Here is a 13597-nt window from a genome sequence, read left to right as displayed (position 1 = left end):
AGGTAAAGAGGGTATTATTTATTATTTTTCATTCGTATAAATCAATGCATTTTAATGAATTTTATGGTCGAACAATTTAAACAGCTATTAGAGGAATCAAAACCAGCAAAAGGCCAGAAGCAGTGGCAGTGTGATTATACTGCCGAAGATCGACTCCAATGTATGATATCTGTATTTTACATTTCCATGTATGTTACCCCTCAACTTGATAGAATTTTGCTCAAATGTATAACCGAATGTTGTATATACTCGTTAGATTGCATGAATCCTGCTATACATGATGCAGAACAGAAATGCAGATTCAATTAAGGATAATTGGAATCAGAAATTTAAATAATTTATTGCCTGCAACATCCGTTACTTCCACAATCATGATAATGTAGCACACAGACTTACAGTTTGGAACATTTTTTGGGGTCAAAACTCAGACAGGATGGATATTCGGAGAGAGTAGTCGTATGTTTTCATGCTGACAGTCAAGTAGTTGAGGGCTTCGTATATCTCGTCCTTTAAAGGATGATCATCATCCACGGAGACGAATTCACTGATTTCACTAGCCACCTCGATAGAACTACACCCAGGAGCCCTTCTCAGCTGCTTTATCTGATCTCTAACTTTCACTTTCTTATCCCACATCCCTTTGGCAGCATAGATATTGGACATTGCAACATTGTCCCCAACATATCCAGGCTCCAGCTCCAGCAATTGCAGCTTAACTTTTTCACCAAGCTCTATTTCTCCATTGATGCTACAAGCTCCCAACAATGTCCTCCACAACACTGCATTATCCAGGCCAGGCATCTCGGTAATGAAATGATAAGCTTCTTTTAGCAGCCCAGCTCGGCAAAAAAGATCGACCATGCAACCGAAATGAAGGTCTCGAGGCTTCAAACCATAATCTTCAATCATACTTTGATAATATTCCTTTCCTTTCTCAACCATTCCTCCATGGCTACACGCCATCAAAACCCCGATAAAAGTAACATCGTTGGGAAGAATTATCGAGCTTCCACAGTTACCCTCTTCCTTATTCTTGCTATTCTTCTGTTTTATTTCTTCCATTTCACCAAAAAGCTCAAGAGCTTCACTTGCTTGTCCATGCAATGCATGCCCCACGATCATGGAAGTCCAAGTTGTCACATCCTTTTCCCCTAAGCTATCAAACAGTTTCCTCGCAGTTTGTACCTCGCCACATTTCGCATACATGTTAATGAAAGCGTTGTTAAGGCTCAAGTCTGCCTCGAGCTCCGGTTTTCGCCTAACGTATGTGTGGATCCACTCTCCCATTTCTAACGCACCGAGATCAGCACACGCAGAGAGAGCAACCGTCAGTGTCACTTGGTCAGTTTCCACATTAAGCGTCTGCATCTTCCTGAACAACTCTAAAGCCTTTTGGGGCTTCTGGTTGACAACATAAGCCGAAATTAAGGTAGTCCAGGAAACAATATTCCTACTGGATATTTCATCAAACACGTGGTGTGCATCGAGAAGATTACCTGATACCGCGTAGAATTTAACAAGTACTGTCTGCAGGTGAATGATGGAGCGAAACCCATATTTTATTAGTTGCGTATGTAACTGTTTGCCTTCAAGTGAGAAAGGCTTTTTGGTGCAAGCTTTTAAGACAAAAAGGAAAGAGAAGCTGTCAATAGATGATGAACTGTGCCTTAGTAATTCTCTAAAGAATAGGATGGCTTTGGTGTAGCAATTGGAGTTGAGATATCTTTTAAGATTTTGGTTCGCTTTGGGTGGTTTAAGGTTCGTGTTGATATATGTTCTTGCAAATGACAGGTTTGTTTGGAATAAAGGAATCCTCTTAAGTACTTTCATCATCGAAAGCCACTTCCAGTTGTGTCTTGTTCAACTTTCGTCTTTCAAATGTTAGTTAAAGAAACCCTTCCCGCCAATCCATATCCATCCAACTCCAGAGCTCTATACAAACAGCTCGTTTCCCTTCTTCAGAACCGCAAGATCGTCAAAAAACTTTCCCAAATCCACACTCAGATCATCACTAATGGGTTTTCCCAGAAAAATTACATCCTAGCTCACCTTCTTTCATTATATGCTACTTCAAGTAATCTCCAACAGGCGTTTAAACTGTTTGGAACTATCGAAAAACCAAGTACTACAGTCTGGAACCAGATCATCAGAGGGTTTTCTAGGACTTCAATCCCTGAAAGATCATTTGAGTTGTACAAGAAGATGGTTGCAACGGGGGAGATTTCAGATGGGTTTACTTATTCATATGTTTTGAGTGCTTGCGCGAGGTCGGGGATGGTGAGAGAAGGGGAGCAGATTCACGGGAGAGTTTTGCTTCATGGGTATTGCTCCAATGTGTTTGTGAGAACAAATTTGATTAATTTGTATGCAGTTGCTGGCGGTGGTGATGACACTGGTTATGCACGTAAAGTGTTTGATGAAATGGGAGAGAGAAATGCGGTGAGTTGGAATTCGTTGTTGGCTGGCTATATTAGGTGTGGAAATCTTGATATGGCCAGTAGAGTTTTTGATGAGATGCCAGAGAAGAATGTGGTATCGTTTACGACGATGATTGCTGGGTTTGCTAAGAATGGGAAGTGTAGGCAAGCTCTTTGCTTTTTTAATCAGATGAGGAGAGCTCGTGTGGAACCGGATCAGGTAGCGTTAATGGCGGCATTATCGGCCTGTGCCGAATTGGGTGATTTGGAACTGGGGAAATGGATTCACTCATACATCGAAGAGACGGCTCTGTTTCGAAACCAGCGATTGTTGGTGTCTTTGAACAATTCACTCATACACATGTATGCTAGTTGTGGTTTGATTGAGGAAGCTTATGAAGTTCTCCGATACATACCGGAAAGAAGTACGGTTTCTTGGACAAATATGATCACGGGCTTAGCGAAGCACGGTTTCGCTCAAGAAGCTATTTCTCTATTTGAATGTATGATCAGCTTGGGGGAGAGGGGAGTCAAACCAGATGAAATAACCTACATAGGAGTTCTCTTTGCTTGTAGTCATGCCGGATTAGTCGAGGAGGGTCGGCATTATTTTACGCAAATGACTGGACATTGTGGAATTACGCCCAGGATTGAGCACTATTGCTGCATGGTTGATCTTCTCAGCCGTGCTGGTTTCTTGGATGAAGCATTGAATCTTATCGAAACCATACCCGTAAAACCAAACGATGCAGTATGGGGTGCCCTACTCGGCGGTTGTAGGATTCACAAGAATGTTGATCTTGCTTCTCGAGTAGCCCAAAAGTTTGATGTCGAGCTTGATCCCGACTATGCTGCGGGGTATCTCACGCTGTTGTCAAATGTATATGCTACCGGAAGGAGGTGGCACGACGTTGCTAATGTGAGGCAAAAAATGATTGAATCGGGAATGAAAAAGCCCGCAGGTCGGAGTTGGGTTCAAATTGATGGAGTTATCCATCATTTCCAGGCAAGCGACAGCAGCAGCAGGAAACACACATCTTCTATCTACGAAATCCTATGGCAAGTCACTAGACAGGCAAAGCACGAAGGCTACACGCCAGACCTATCCGAAGCGATGTAAGTTGTCGAGTAATATGTAAGGGCTCTGAGAATTCAGTGTTATTTAAGCACTTTAAAAAAATAAAAAATCAGTAAACCTCGATGCGATTCAAACTTTTTTTCAAAAAAAAAAAATTATTTGAGTTTATTAAAATCTATAATTTAAATATTGATTTTAAATCTAGTTTAAATTCTAAAAATTCAAACAATCGAAAAAATAAATATTAAAATTATGTTATTTTTTTGTCTTTAGCTTTAGATAAATAATTTGTTTATTTTGTAATTTGATATTTGATTTATTTGTTTCTTCAATTTCTATTTTATTTTGAATCATTTTTTATTAAATTGAACCACATTCTCATCAACCATTTTATAATACACATGTAATTTTAATTCATATTTTTTAATAATTTAATTCTATATTTTATTTAATTTAATCCTCCAAATGCTACTCCTTACGCATCATTTCTTCTCATATATTTCTAGACTCCTTTATATTGACATTTATACTTTATCTTTAAAATCTCTTTTAAAAAATAAAATTATATATATATATATATATATATATATATATATATTTAGATGATATTTAATTTATTAAATAATATTATAAATCTTCCTTACACATGTAAAAGAATATATATATATATATTACATACAATTATATGTATATCATACATGATTAGAAAAAATCTCTTAAACTGAAACCAATAATATAACAACATTATAAATAATTGATATTAAATTTGAACATAAAATATTCACTCATTTTACTATTATTTATGATAGGGATGGACTAAAAGTGGTGAGATGAGTCTTCTAAAAATTTAAAATTCTCATTTAATTTAGATAATATTTTTACATTTTTATTGATAATTTTTTTAAATTTTATAAATTCCCCTCTTCAATTTTATAAGTTGATTTCTTAAAATAAAATCTTGTGTTGGTTTATTTCCTGTGTAAATTACCAATTTCAAATGCATGATAATACAGTGTTGCAAAAGATGTAGGCATAACTAGCTAATGAAAACAGGGATGGCTTGCGGTAATGGTGATTGAATGTGCAAAGAATGATACCTTGTGTAGGTATGGCTTTTAACTTCCTGGGCGGGCTGTTTCTTAGATTAGACGTGTTCTTCCTACATGCACAGGAAACCCACATAACCAAGTAACCCAGAAAAGCATAAATCCTTGTCGTATAAAGTGTCGGTTAATCCATGCAATTGGCGCCTCCACCCCTCTAATTTCCCCTACTTCATTTTCAAGTTTTAACAACAACACAGAACAGAACAATTTGTTTTTCTCTTCCGAAATGGATCCAACCCCGACGTCCGATGGCCGAACCGAAATCTGCTTTTTCGATTTGGAAACCACCGTCCCTCAACGGCGTGGCCAAGGCTACGATATTCTCGAATTTGGTGCCATTTTAGTCTGCCCCAGAAGGCTCCTTGAGCTCGACAGCTACTCCTCCCTGGTCCGTCCCGAGGATCTCTCTTCTGTTTCCCCTTCCTCCCTGCGCTGCAACGGCATCACTCGGAACGATGTCGTTTCGGCGCCTCCCTTCTCCGAGATCGCCGACAAAGTTCACGACCTTCTTCATGGTGCACATCTCACATTCAAGTTTCCTTTTTTCTTTTCCGTCTTTTTTTTTCCTTCTCTTTTAAGTAAGGTTTTAAATGAATTCTGTAGGAAGGGTTTGGGCGGGGCATAATATAGTGAGGTTTGATTGCGTGAGAATAAGGGAGGCGTTCGAAAAGATCCATAGGTCAGCGCCGGAGCCTAAGGGAATTATTGATTCTTTGCCGTTGTTGACACAAAGGTTCGGAAGGAGAGCTGGTAATATGAAGGTATTTTTTCTTGGTTCATATTACAAACCTTTGCTTTGTTTTACCAATATTATGAAGAAAAATATATGGAGATCACTGCTTAATTATTTGATTTCCTAGCTTTGTGCTATTCTCTATGAAAGGCACTGTAAGCAAGGAATAATGACCGGACCGGCCTGTTAAACTGATGATCAGAGGTCCGGTCGGTTTGATTTCTGGTCCTTTTACAAAACACTTTGTAAGTTTGGGATTACTATGAAGTTTTGGTCGATAACATGTTTATGTTCTTCAATCTTGAATGCAGATGGCAACTCTTGCAAACTATTTCGAGATCGGAGTGCAGACACACAGGCAAATGAAAATAAACTCTTTTTTCACCTTTGGATGGAATTTATGTACCTTTGTAACGATCTTTCTGCTATATGATTATTCAGGAGCTTGGACGATGTTCGAATGAACCTCGAAGTTGTTAAGTACTGTGCTACAGTTTTGTTCCTGGTATGGTAGTTTCCGAGCGCCAAATGCAGTGGGATTTCTGTCATTTCTAATGATGAATTTAAGAGTTATATATTCCACCAACAGCCATGGGTTTTTTTGGTTGAGTTCTGTAGTTTAAAGTCGCAAATTTAATCGCCATATCTTTCTTGCCTTTACTTCAAACGTGTTAGATCATAGAGTTTTGATCGAATAGTGCTTTATGAATACGTTATCTGGATAAATTCTTTGTATGGAAGTGTAAAATTTAAGATCTTCCAGCAAATCTCATCCCCTGCATATACCCCAGCTCCTGCTTTCTACCATTGTCTGCTACTTCATTGAATAATGGCCTATTGTTTTCTCCCATTAAGTAAACCAAAGTTTTCGCTTGCGCTTATATTGTCATCACTGCTGATTGTATAGTCCTTGAATTGTGCAGATCCTCTTGTGTATAACCAAACTTCTTAAATATTCATATAGTGCAAGTTCTATGGGAGTTAGGAAAAACATTAACCGAGCTTTAAACTCAAAACAGACGTTTTCTGTGTTCTTATGATATGGAAACATACCATAATTGCTCTATGGGTGTAGAATTGCTTGTGTTTTCTTTGAATTGATGTGATTTTGAGTGGTCTTGGAATGTCTTGTGGCTCTGCAAGTTATCTATCCTTGAAATGGTTAAATTGAGCATATTTTGTGAGATTAATTATCTAAATTTTTACCAAAATCTTATATTTATCTACAGGAATCAAGTCTCCCGGATATATTGACGACGAATGGAACAGGTTCACCAATACCAACGAGAAGTAGCAGTAATACCAAGTCGTCTCCCGAGCAGCCTAACCCGAACATGAACAACTTTTCTTCAAGTTTAACTCCTGAAAATGTTTCAAATCCATCTCCAAGAAACAGTGAACATCATCCTATAATCTCTATTCTGACTCATCACACTGGAGAGGCAAATGCAGATGTGTCAAATCTGGTTCAACCGGATCCTTTCAACATGGGCGTACTCAGAAAAGAAATGAAAACCGAGGCCCTTCAATCAGATGTCATTATGAAAGAAAAAACTCAGCTCGAGTCTCAGGAGATAGATATTGCTGAAGGTAGTAGCAGTTGTGCAGAGTTCTTAGAAGCTAATGAAGTTTCTCCAAGCTCCATCAGTGCATCCCTCATCCCATATTACCATGGCACCCATCGAATAAGACTGTTTCATGAAAACATTGCTCTGCAACTGTTTTGTCCTTGTTTGAGAGTGCGATTTGGAGTCAATGGAAAGTTCCTTGGTCAAGCTGGCCGGCCACGTTTGAGCTTCGTAGTCGATGCTTCTCCGAGTTTACGTGAGATTCTAGATGCTTGTGACAATGCTGCAAAAACAATCTTTGAAGATTGTGGAAGCAGTTCTGAATGGAAGCCTATCGTGGGCAGGAATCACCGGTACATCAACAATCCAACCGTGAGACTGAAGTAAGTTCTCGTAGTGTTCCAAAAATAGAATTAGACAGCTTGAGACAAGCACTTGAATCTTGTAATAATTTTATTGATTCTTTGATTCCTTTCTGGCAGCATACCCACAATAGTCAATGATGGCATCGCCCGATATGCTGCGGAGATTCATCAGAAGGACAGCTCCGGTACCGTGCAAAAGCTTGTATTCAGCAAAATTGATGCTGCAGAGCTTGGTAACTTATTCAGACCTGGGATCTTTGTGGATTCATTCTTCAGCTTGGGCACTTATGATTATCAGGGGACGGCAGGCATTCGACTGGTGGTGAAAAAGCTGGTTATACTTTCGGATTAGTGGAGTTCAAAGGCAAAGATCAATCCATTGTTTACAGAAATGTAGTAGCATTGTTTATGTTATAGTCCAACTCATAGGTATGAATTGATCTCTCACATTCATTGCTTTGTACGAAAAGAAGAAATAAACAAAGATTGATTGATTTTCACTGCTGTAAATTTGTGCAATCTACCAAAGATACATACAGCATTTTTATATTTTATTTGCATAAATAATGTACATCGAGTTTTGATTAATTTAAATATATTTATTATAAGTGAAAATAATTCATCATTAAATATATGTTTAGAAAAATAGTAATATTCTTCTTGATTGATACTATCATTGTTGAATGATTTAAGCTTTTATATGCGAGATTAGGTCATATTTGGCAAGTGCAGAGATCAAATATACAAGCATATAAAACTAATTTAGCTTTACGCTAATGTTAATTCATTTTTATCTGAATACAATTAGAGCCGGCAAAGCAACCTTGAATTCAAGAGTTTGTATGTGTTGATTCGAATTTGAGAAAATTTGAACTCGAGAAAAATTTAAATATGAGAAAATTCATTTTTATTTAGCTCTTGCATACATCAAAAGGAACAAATAGATAAAACCTCAGGTAGTGGCTCTTAGCCTCTAAAATGACAAAAGTTCGATTCGATATTCGAGGAACTTTTGCACTTAAATGAGCAGTCTTTCGATTTTTCAAAAAACGAACCCGAGAAATAAAACCAAATATGAAACCTTGTATGGCTCTAGCATTACTGTTCACACAATGGCACAATTTCAGTATATAGAAGTTATGAACTGATAAAAAAAACATTGCAAGAATATAGCAAATGCATACCAGAGCCAGGAATGCGCTGTTCATCCCAACATAATGAGGTAGTAATAAAAGACACTAAATCTCACTCCGCTGTAGAACACGAGAACCTGAACAGTACATGATTCGATCAAAGTAAATGATAATAGCAAACTAAATATTCTAAAAGACTATGTGTCGGCAATTTATGCTTCCCTCTACGTTATTTCCCCTCTTTTTGCTGCTCAAGGAATAAAACATGAAAACAATAACTTTTCATTGAATTCATTAAGAAAATACCAAGTTGAAATGTAAGGCAACTGAAGTTGGCTTTTCACCTGAGGAAACTACATTACCTATATGACATGTTTAATACCTGTTCGGTCACTGGCTCTTTGATTTGGTTTTTCCATTCAATGAACGACGGATGTCGAGCTGATCAACAATCTCCAAAGGAGACGTTGTGTCGTCCCTGATCCTCTGAATGTTGGGGCCTAACAATCCCCTATGTCTAAACCCGTAAAGCTTAAGCACTTGGTTATCGGCAAAATTGAAAGCCCTTTGCATGCTGCGCAGGCACCTGTCAACAGAGTAATCTCCATAACTCCCACAGGGTTTGCAGCCAACGAAATGAGTCACAAATGGCCACCTCTCGTCTCCCAATCCCGGATGATATTTCTCCATCATCTCTTCATACTTATCAACCAACCCTGCCCAATAACCATGCAAATAATATTGATTTTCAATGAAAACTTTGTCCATCCATTGATCCTTTTGCGAAAGGAACAAGTAAATCAAAGCCGACTGATCATCGGCTTCGAATGCCGGCCTCCCTTTCAAATTTGCAGTCAAAACCTTCCCAGCCTCTTCACGAATCGGACCCTTAGGTCCCATTGGCGCCCATGCATCAAGCAAATCTAACGACCACTGACAATTTCTAAACAGAAAACTCCCTGTATTCAATGCAATCCATGACTTCTGCTCAAACAGTAAATCGGGGTAGCCATGAATAACCAAATTATACTTATCATACTTGGACAATGGAATCTCAAACACCATATCCGTAAAAAAAGCATCACTATCCATCCACCAAATCCACTCGAGTTCAGGATGAGACAACATTAACCTCCTAATCAATGGCAATTTCGCCCAATAACCGGCCAATTCCTTATCTAAATGAGCCATGTTATAAACAATTTCAATCCCATGAAGCCTGCAATAATCAATCTTATTCTTTATCGCTTTCAACAAATAATGGTCCCCGATAGGATTATCACAAGGTTTAGGGGGTGAACCAGTGACGAGCAAGATTCGAGCTTTCCCATTAACAAAATTAGGGAATTCAGGGTTTTCAGAAAGCCAAACCTTTCGCTGCTGATCCCAGTCCGAAATTTTAGGCCCGAGAGTGTATGTAACATTAGGATTGAACTCAGGTTCATCCGGGTCGGTAGGGTCGGAGTCGGAGCGGATTTCAGCAAGGATCCGGTTGGTTTCTTCGATCAGGTTTTGGTTGATGGCTTCCGCTTCTGAGCTCCCCAAATTCCCGACGCCGATTGTGCCGCGCAAGACGAGGATCGTAACCAAGCCGCATAGGATTGTGATCTTAATGTTGTTGAACCTCTTGTGCATCTGTCTCCCACGAGGCATTCCGGGAAATCCATGGTTCCTTCCGCCACCGGCTGCATCATAGTTATTTATCGGTAAACCTCCACCGCCGGCAGTTGAATATCTCTTTTGGCGAGTGAGATTATCTTGACCCATAAAGGTAATTCGCTAAGCTTGAAGAGATTCAAGTTTCTTCTTTAATATCTTATTATATAAAAATAATTAAATCTCCCTAAATGATACGCAGATAGCAATTGCCATTGGCATTAAGGCTTCAATTCTCTGTTATTTTTACAGTAAAATTTATTGAAGATTGAAAACTGATGAGAATTAAAAACCCTAGAAATAAGGAATGGTTGAAGGAAGCTGATGGAAAATTGGGGGAAGAACTGATCCAGAATGATAAATTGGTAGACTCGTCATGCTTATGCGTTTTTTCAATTTATCATTTAAATAGTTAATTATTTTGTAATAAAATTAGGGTAAAATACACGGGAGACCACTAAACTATGGTAAAAAATCAATTTGACCACCTAACTTTCAATTGAATCAATCAGACCACTCAACTATTTAATTGATTCAATCAAACCACCGGCCGTTAATTTTTAACAGAGGTGGTGACATGTCCGTTAATAAAATTGGCATAATTATATATTTGGTCTTTAATATTTACATATTCTATCAATTTAGTCACTATTTTAATTCAATTAAATAAATTTAATTATTCAATTAGAACGTGATACGTGTAAATACATGATAGGAAGATTTTATTTATTAATTTTAAATTATTTAATTAAATTATTTTTCTATCCAATTGAAATGAAAATAAAGGGACCAACATGCTTTTAATCAGAATCGAACCAATGTCAGGGGTTAATAAACCAATTACCCAAACCATTAGACCAAATGTCTCTAATGATTTAAACTTACAACAATTTGTATTTGAATTATAAAAGTTTGTTAATGATAAAAAATTAAACAAATTATTTGTTTAAATAAATTATTTGTCTTACAACAAATTATTTGTTTAAACAAATTATTATTTAAATTAATTGTAAATTGATTTTTTGAATTAAAAATATTCAATTGTTATATAATTTAGAAAATTTTAAAATTTTGGTTAATTCGAAAATTGACCGAACCAAAATTTTTCTTTAACCATTAATCGAACCGAAATTTATTTAAAAATTATTAAACGAATCGAACCAAACAAATTTCGGTTAATTCGGTCAATTTTTGAATTAACCGAAATTTGTTCGGTTCAGTTAATAATTATTAACCAAAATTTGTTTAAACAACCAAAATTTATTTAAAAATTATTAACCGAACCGAACAATTTCGGTAAATTCGGTCAATTTTTGAATTAACCAAAATTTCTTCGGTTCAATTAATAATTATTAACCGAAATTTGTTTAAACAACCAAATTTATTTGAAAATTATTAACCGAACCGAATTAACCAAATATTTTTCTTTAACCATTAATCGAACCGAAATTCGGTTAATTCGATTCGGTTAATAATTCGGTCAATTTTTGAATTAACAAAATAATTAAAATTTTTTAATTTATATAACAATTGAATATTTTTAATTCAAAAAATCAGTTTATAATTCATTTAAATAATAATTTATTTAAACAAATAATTTGTTTATTTTCTATCATTAACAAACTTTTACAAATCAAATACAAATTGTTATAAGTTTAAATTATTGGGGAACTTTGGCCCAATGGTTTTGGCGTTTGGTTTGTTAACCACAATGGTTTGATTCTCTTTAAAAGCATGTTGGTCCTTTTATTTTCATTTCAATTGTGCGGTGACACGTGTCAACACTTGATTGGATAGAAAAATCATTAATTAAATAATTTAAAATTCATAAATAAAACATTCCAATCATGAATTGACACGTGATACGTTCTAATTGGATAGTTAAATTTATTTAATTGAATTAAAATAGTGACTAAATTAAAAGAATATGTAAATATTAAGGACCAAATATATAATTATGCCAATTTTATTAACGGACACATCATCATCTCTGTTAAAAATTAACGGCCAGTGGTTTGATTGAATCAATTAAATAGTTGGATAGTCTAACTGATTCAATTAAAGTTAGGTGGTCAAATTGATTTTTACCATAGTTTAGTGGTCTCCCGTGTATTTTACCCTATTTTTTATTATTATCATTAAGTTTTATACAAAAATAATTACCTAAATAATGTCTTGGAAAACATTTTAATATCTAATTAATTTTTTTTATTAAAAATAGGTGTTTAAGTTTTTCTTAATTACACTTTTAGATGTCAATCGTTATATTTTTTTATTTTTTTAAATTTTTAATAATAAAAGATTGTTTAAAAAACTTATTTTATTAAAAAACCTCTAAACTTTTAATGAAATTATAAAAATAAATTATAAAAAACTAAAATATCTCATTTCAATCCTTATTACCAACTGTTGTCAGTCATCTCCAGCCACCATCGTCACCGAACACTTAAGTTTTGATTGAAATTGTACGATGGTTCAAATGGTGGTAGCGGTGTGGCTTATGAACGTCAGGATCGATCGAAATTGAAAAAGAATAGTGACGGTAACTTAAAATTTGACGAACATTTGAACATTTCTCCACAATAAACGATGACACTTTATGGCGAAAGGCTAACGGTAATTTGATCGGGGGTTAACGTCGGTACCAATGGAGGTGACGGTGAAAGTGTAACATCCCAAAATACGGGTTAGTGACTAAATTGTAAAATTTCAGAGTTTGGTGATTTAAGTAGGATATTTGTACAGTCCAATGATTTGTTCGGAAATATTTCCTGAAAGTTATTAGTAATTATCAAATGAATTAAAGGGCAAAATGGTCATTTAGCATGAAAGATATTTTTTATCTCTTTATTAAGAGATAAATGTGAGTTGGGGAAAGAGTTTCTGAAAACTCTTTCTTCTTCTTTTCTTCTTCTCCAACGTGCAGGGCAAAGGTAAGGTTTTCTAAATTGTTGGTTATTTGTTAAATTAAAGATTAGGTTTTGATCATTAGATGATAACTAAGCTTAAGGAAAGCTTAAGTTGTCTTATAATCAAAAGATGAAGAAGTTATAAGAGATTAAAGAAAATGAGTTTTTATATGAAATCATGGAAAAGAGTTGATAAGTTGAAATTTAAAGTTAAATTTGACTTGTCATCATCCTAATTAAGGAATATGAAGTGTTAGAATTGTATTTAGAACATATTGAAATTTGAGTATGATTCTTGAATTTCATATGAAGGATAGGATTTTGAAGTTATAGATGATTTTCATGGATATAAGTTGGTTTAAGTGATGGTAGTTGAATTTAATGACATGATAGGGGTTTAAAATAGAAGAATTAAGTGAAGAATTGATGATTTTCGGGGTTAAAATACCAATTCTGGTTAGAGGGAACCGATACCCTATGAAGGGAATCGATTCCCCCTCTTGGACGAAATTTTTCCAGAATGTCCAGGGGGTATCGATTCCCCTGGGGGGGGGGAATCGATTCCCCCCTAAAGGAAAAATGAAATTAGGTTCAATAATCTGGCTTAAGTTGTTAACATCAAGTTTAAGGTT

General features: G+C 35.7%; 4 protein-coding genes across 4 annotated transcripts; 2 read left to right on the top strand and 2 right to left on the bottom strand.

Annotated features, from left to right (window-relative positions):
* Positions 1–324: 324 nt before the first annotated feature.
* LOC120116495 (putative pentatricopeptide repeat-containing protein At1g74400) lies at positions 325–1863 on the bottom strand. Its single transcript, XM_039136997.1, has one exon. The coding sequence runs from the start codon at positions 1831–1833 to the stop codon at positions 418–420; it is 1416 nt and encodes a 471-aa protein (XP_038992928.1). The 5' UTR covers positions 1834–1863; the 3' UTR covers positions 325–417.
* On the top strand, positions 1864–3580 carry LOC120116298 (pentatricopeptide repeat-containing protein At5g66520-like). The gene has a single exon (XM_039136840.1). The coding sequence runs from the start codon at positions 1879–1881 to the stop codon at positions 3535–3537; it is 1659 nt and encodes a 552-aa protein (XP_038992771.1). The 5' UTR covers positions 1864–1878; the 3' UTR covers positions 3538–3580.
* A 1051-nt stretch (positions 3581–4631) lies between these two features.
* On the top strand, positions 4632–7766 carry LOC120116394 (protein NEN1-like). Its single transcript, XM_039136927.1, has 6 exons — positions 4632–5116; positions 5205–5362; positions 5646–5692; positions 5776–5839; positions 6564–7285; positions 7385–7766. Exons 1-6 carry the CDS (start codon positions 4828–4830, stop codon positions 7617–7619), a joined length of 1515 nt encoding a protein of 504 aa, XP_038992858.1. The 5' UTR covers positions 4632–4827; the 3' UTR covers positions 7620–7766.
* An 834-nt stretch (positions 7767–8600) lies between these two features.
* LOC120116199 (probable xyloglucan 6-xylosyltransferase 5) lies at positions 8601–10296 on the bottom strand. Its single transcript, XM_039136770.1, has 2 exons — positions 8755–10296; positions 8601–8650 (listed from the first exon to the last, which is right to left on the bottom strand). Exon 1 carries the CDS (start codon positions 10165–10167, stop codon positions 8791–8793), a length of 1377 nt encoding a protein of 458 aa, XP_038992701.1. The 5' UTR covers positions 10168–10296; the 3' UTR covers positions 8601–8650; positions 8755–8790.
* Between the last annotated feature and the right edge of the window lie 3301 nt (positions 10297–13597).

This window comes from Hibiscus syriacus, unplaced genomic scaffold (genome assembly GCF_006381635.1).
Source record: "Hibiscus syriacus cultivar Baekdansim isolate YM2019G1 unplaced genomic scaffold, ASM638163v2 tig00000059_pilon, whole genome shotgun sequence".
Taxonomy (NCBI): Eukaryota; Viridiplantae; Streptophyta; class Magnoliopsida; order Malvales; family Malvaceae; genus Hibiscus; species Hibiscus syriacus.
The sequence above is the reverse complement of the archived record's forward strand: the minus strand, read 5'-3'. Positions and strand labels throughout refer to the sequence as shown.

What these genes read in the sequence shown, in the direction of transcription:
- LOC120116495 (XM_039136997.1), bottom strand. Translation starts at nt 1,833, where the DNA reads ATGATGAAAGTACTTAAGAGGATTCCTTTATTCCAAACAAACCTGTCA.
- LOC120116298 (XM_039136840.1), top strand. Translation starts at nt 1,879, where the DNA reads ATGTTAGTTAAAGAAACCCTTCCCGCCAATCCATATCCATCCAACTCC.
- LOC120116394 (XM_039136927.1), top strand. Translation starts at nt 4,828, where the DNA reads ATGGATCCAACCCCGACGTCCGATGGCCGAACCGAAATCTGCTTTTTC. An exon ending in GTGCTACAGTTTTGTTCCTG is followed by an intron (nt 5,840 to 6,563) that starts GTATGGTAGTTT and finishes ATTTATCTACAG; the next exon opens with GAATCAAGTCTCCCGGATAT. An exon ending in AATCCAACCGTGAGACTGAA is followed by an intron (nt 7,286 to 7,384) that starts GTAAGTTCTCGT and finishes CCTTTCTGGCAG; the next exon opens with CATACCCACAATAGTCAATG.
- LOC120116199 (XM_039136770.1), bottom strand. Translation starts at nt 10,167, where the DNA reads ATGGGTCAAGATAATCTCACTCGCCAAAAGAGATATTCAACTGCCGGC.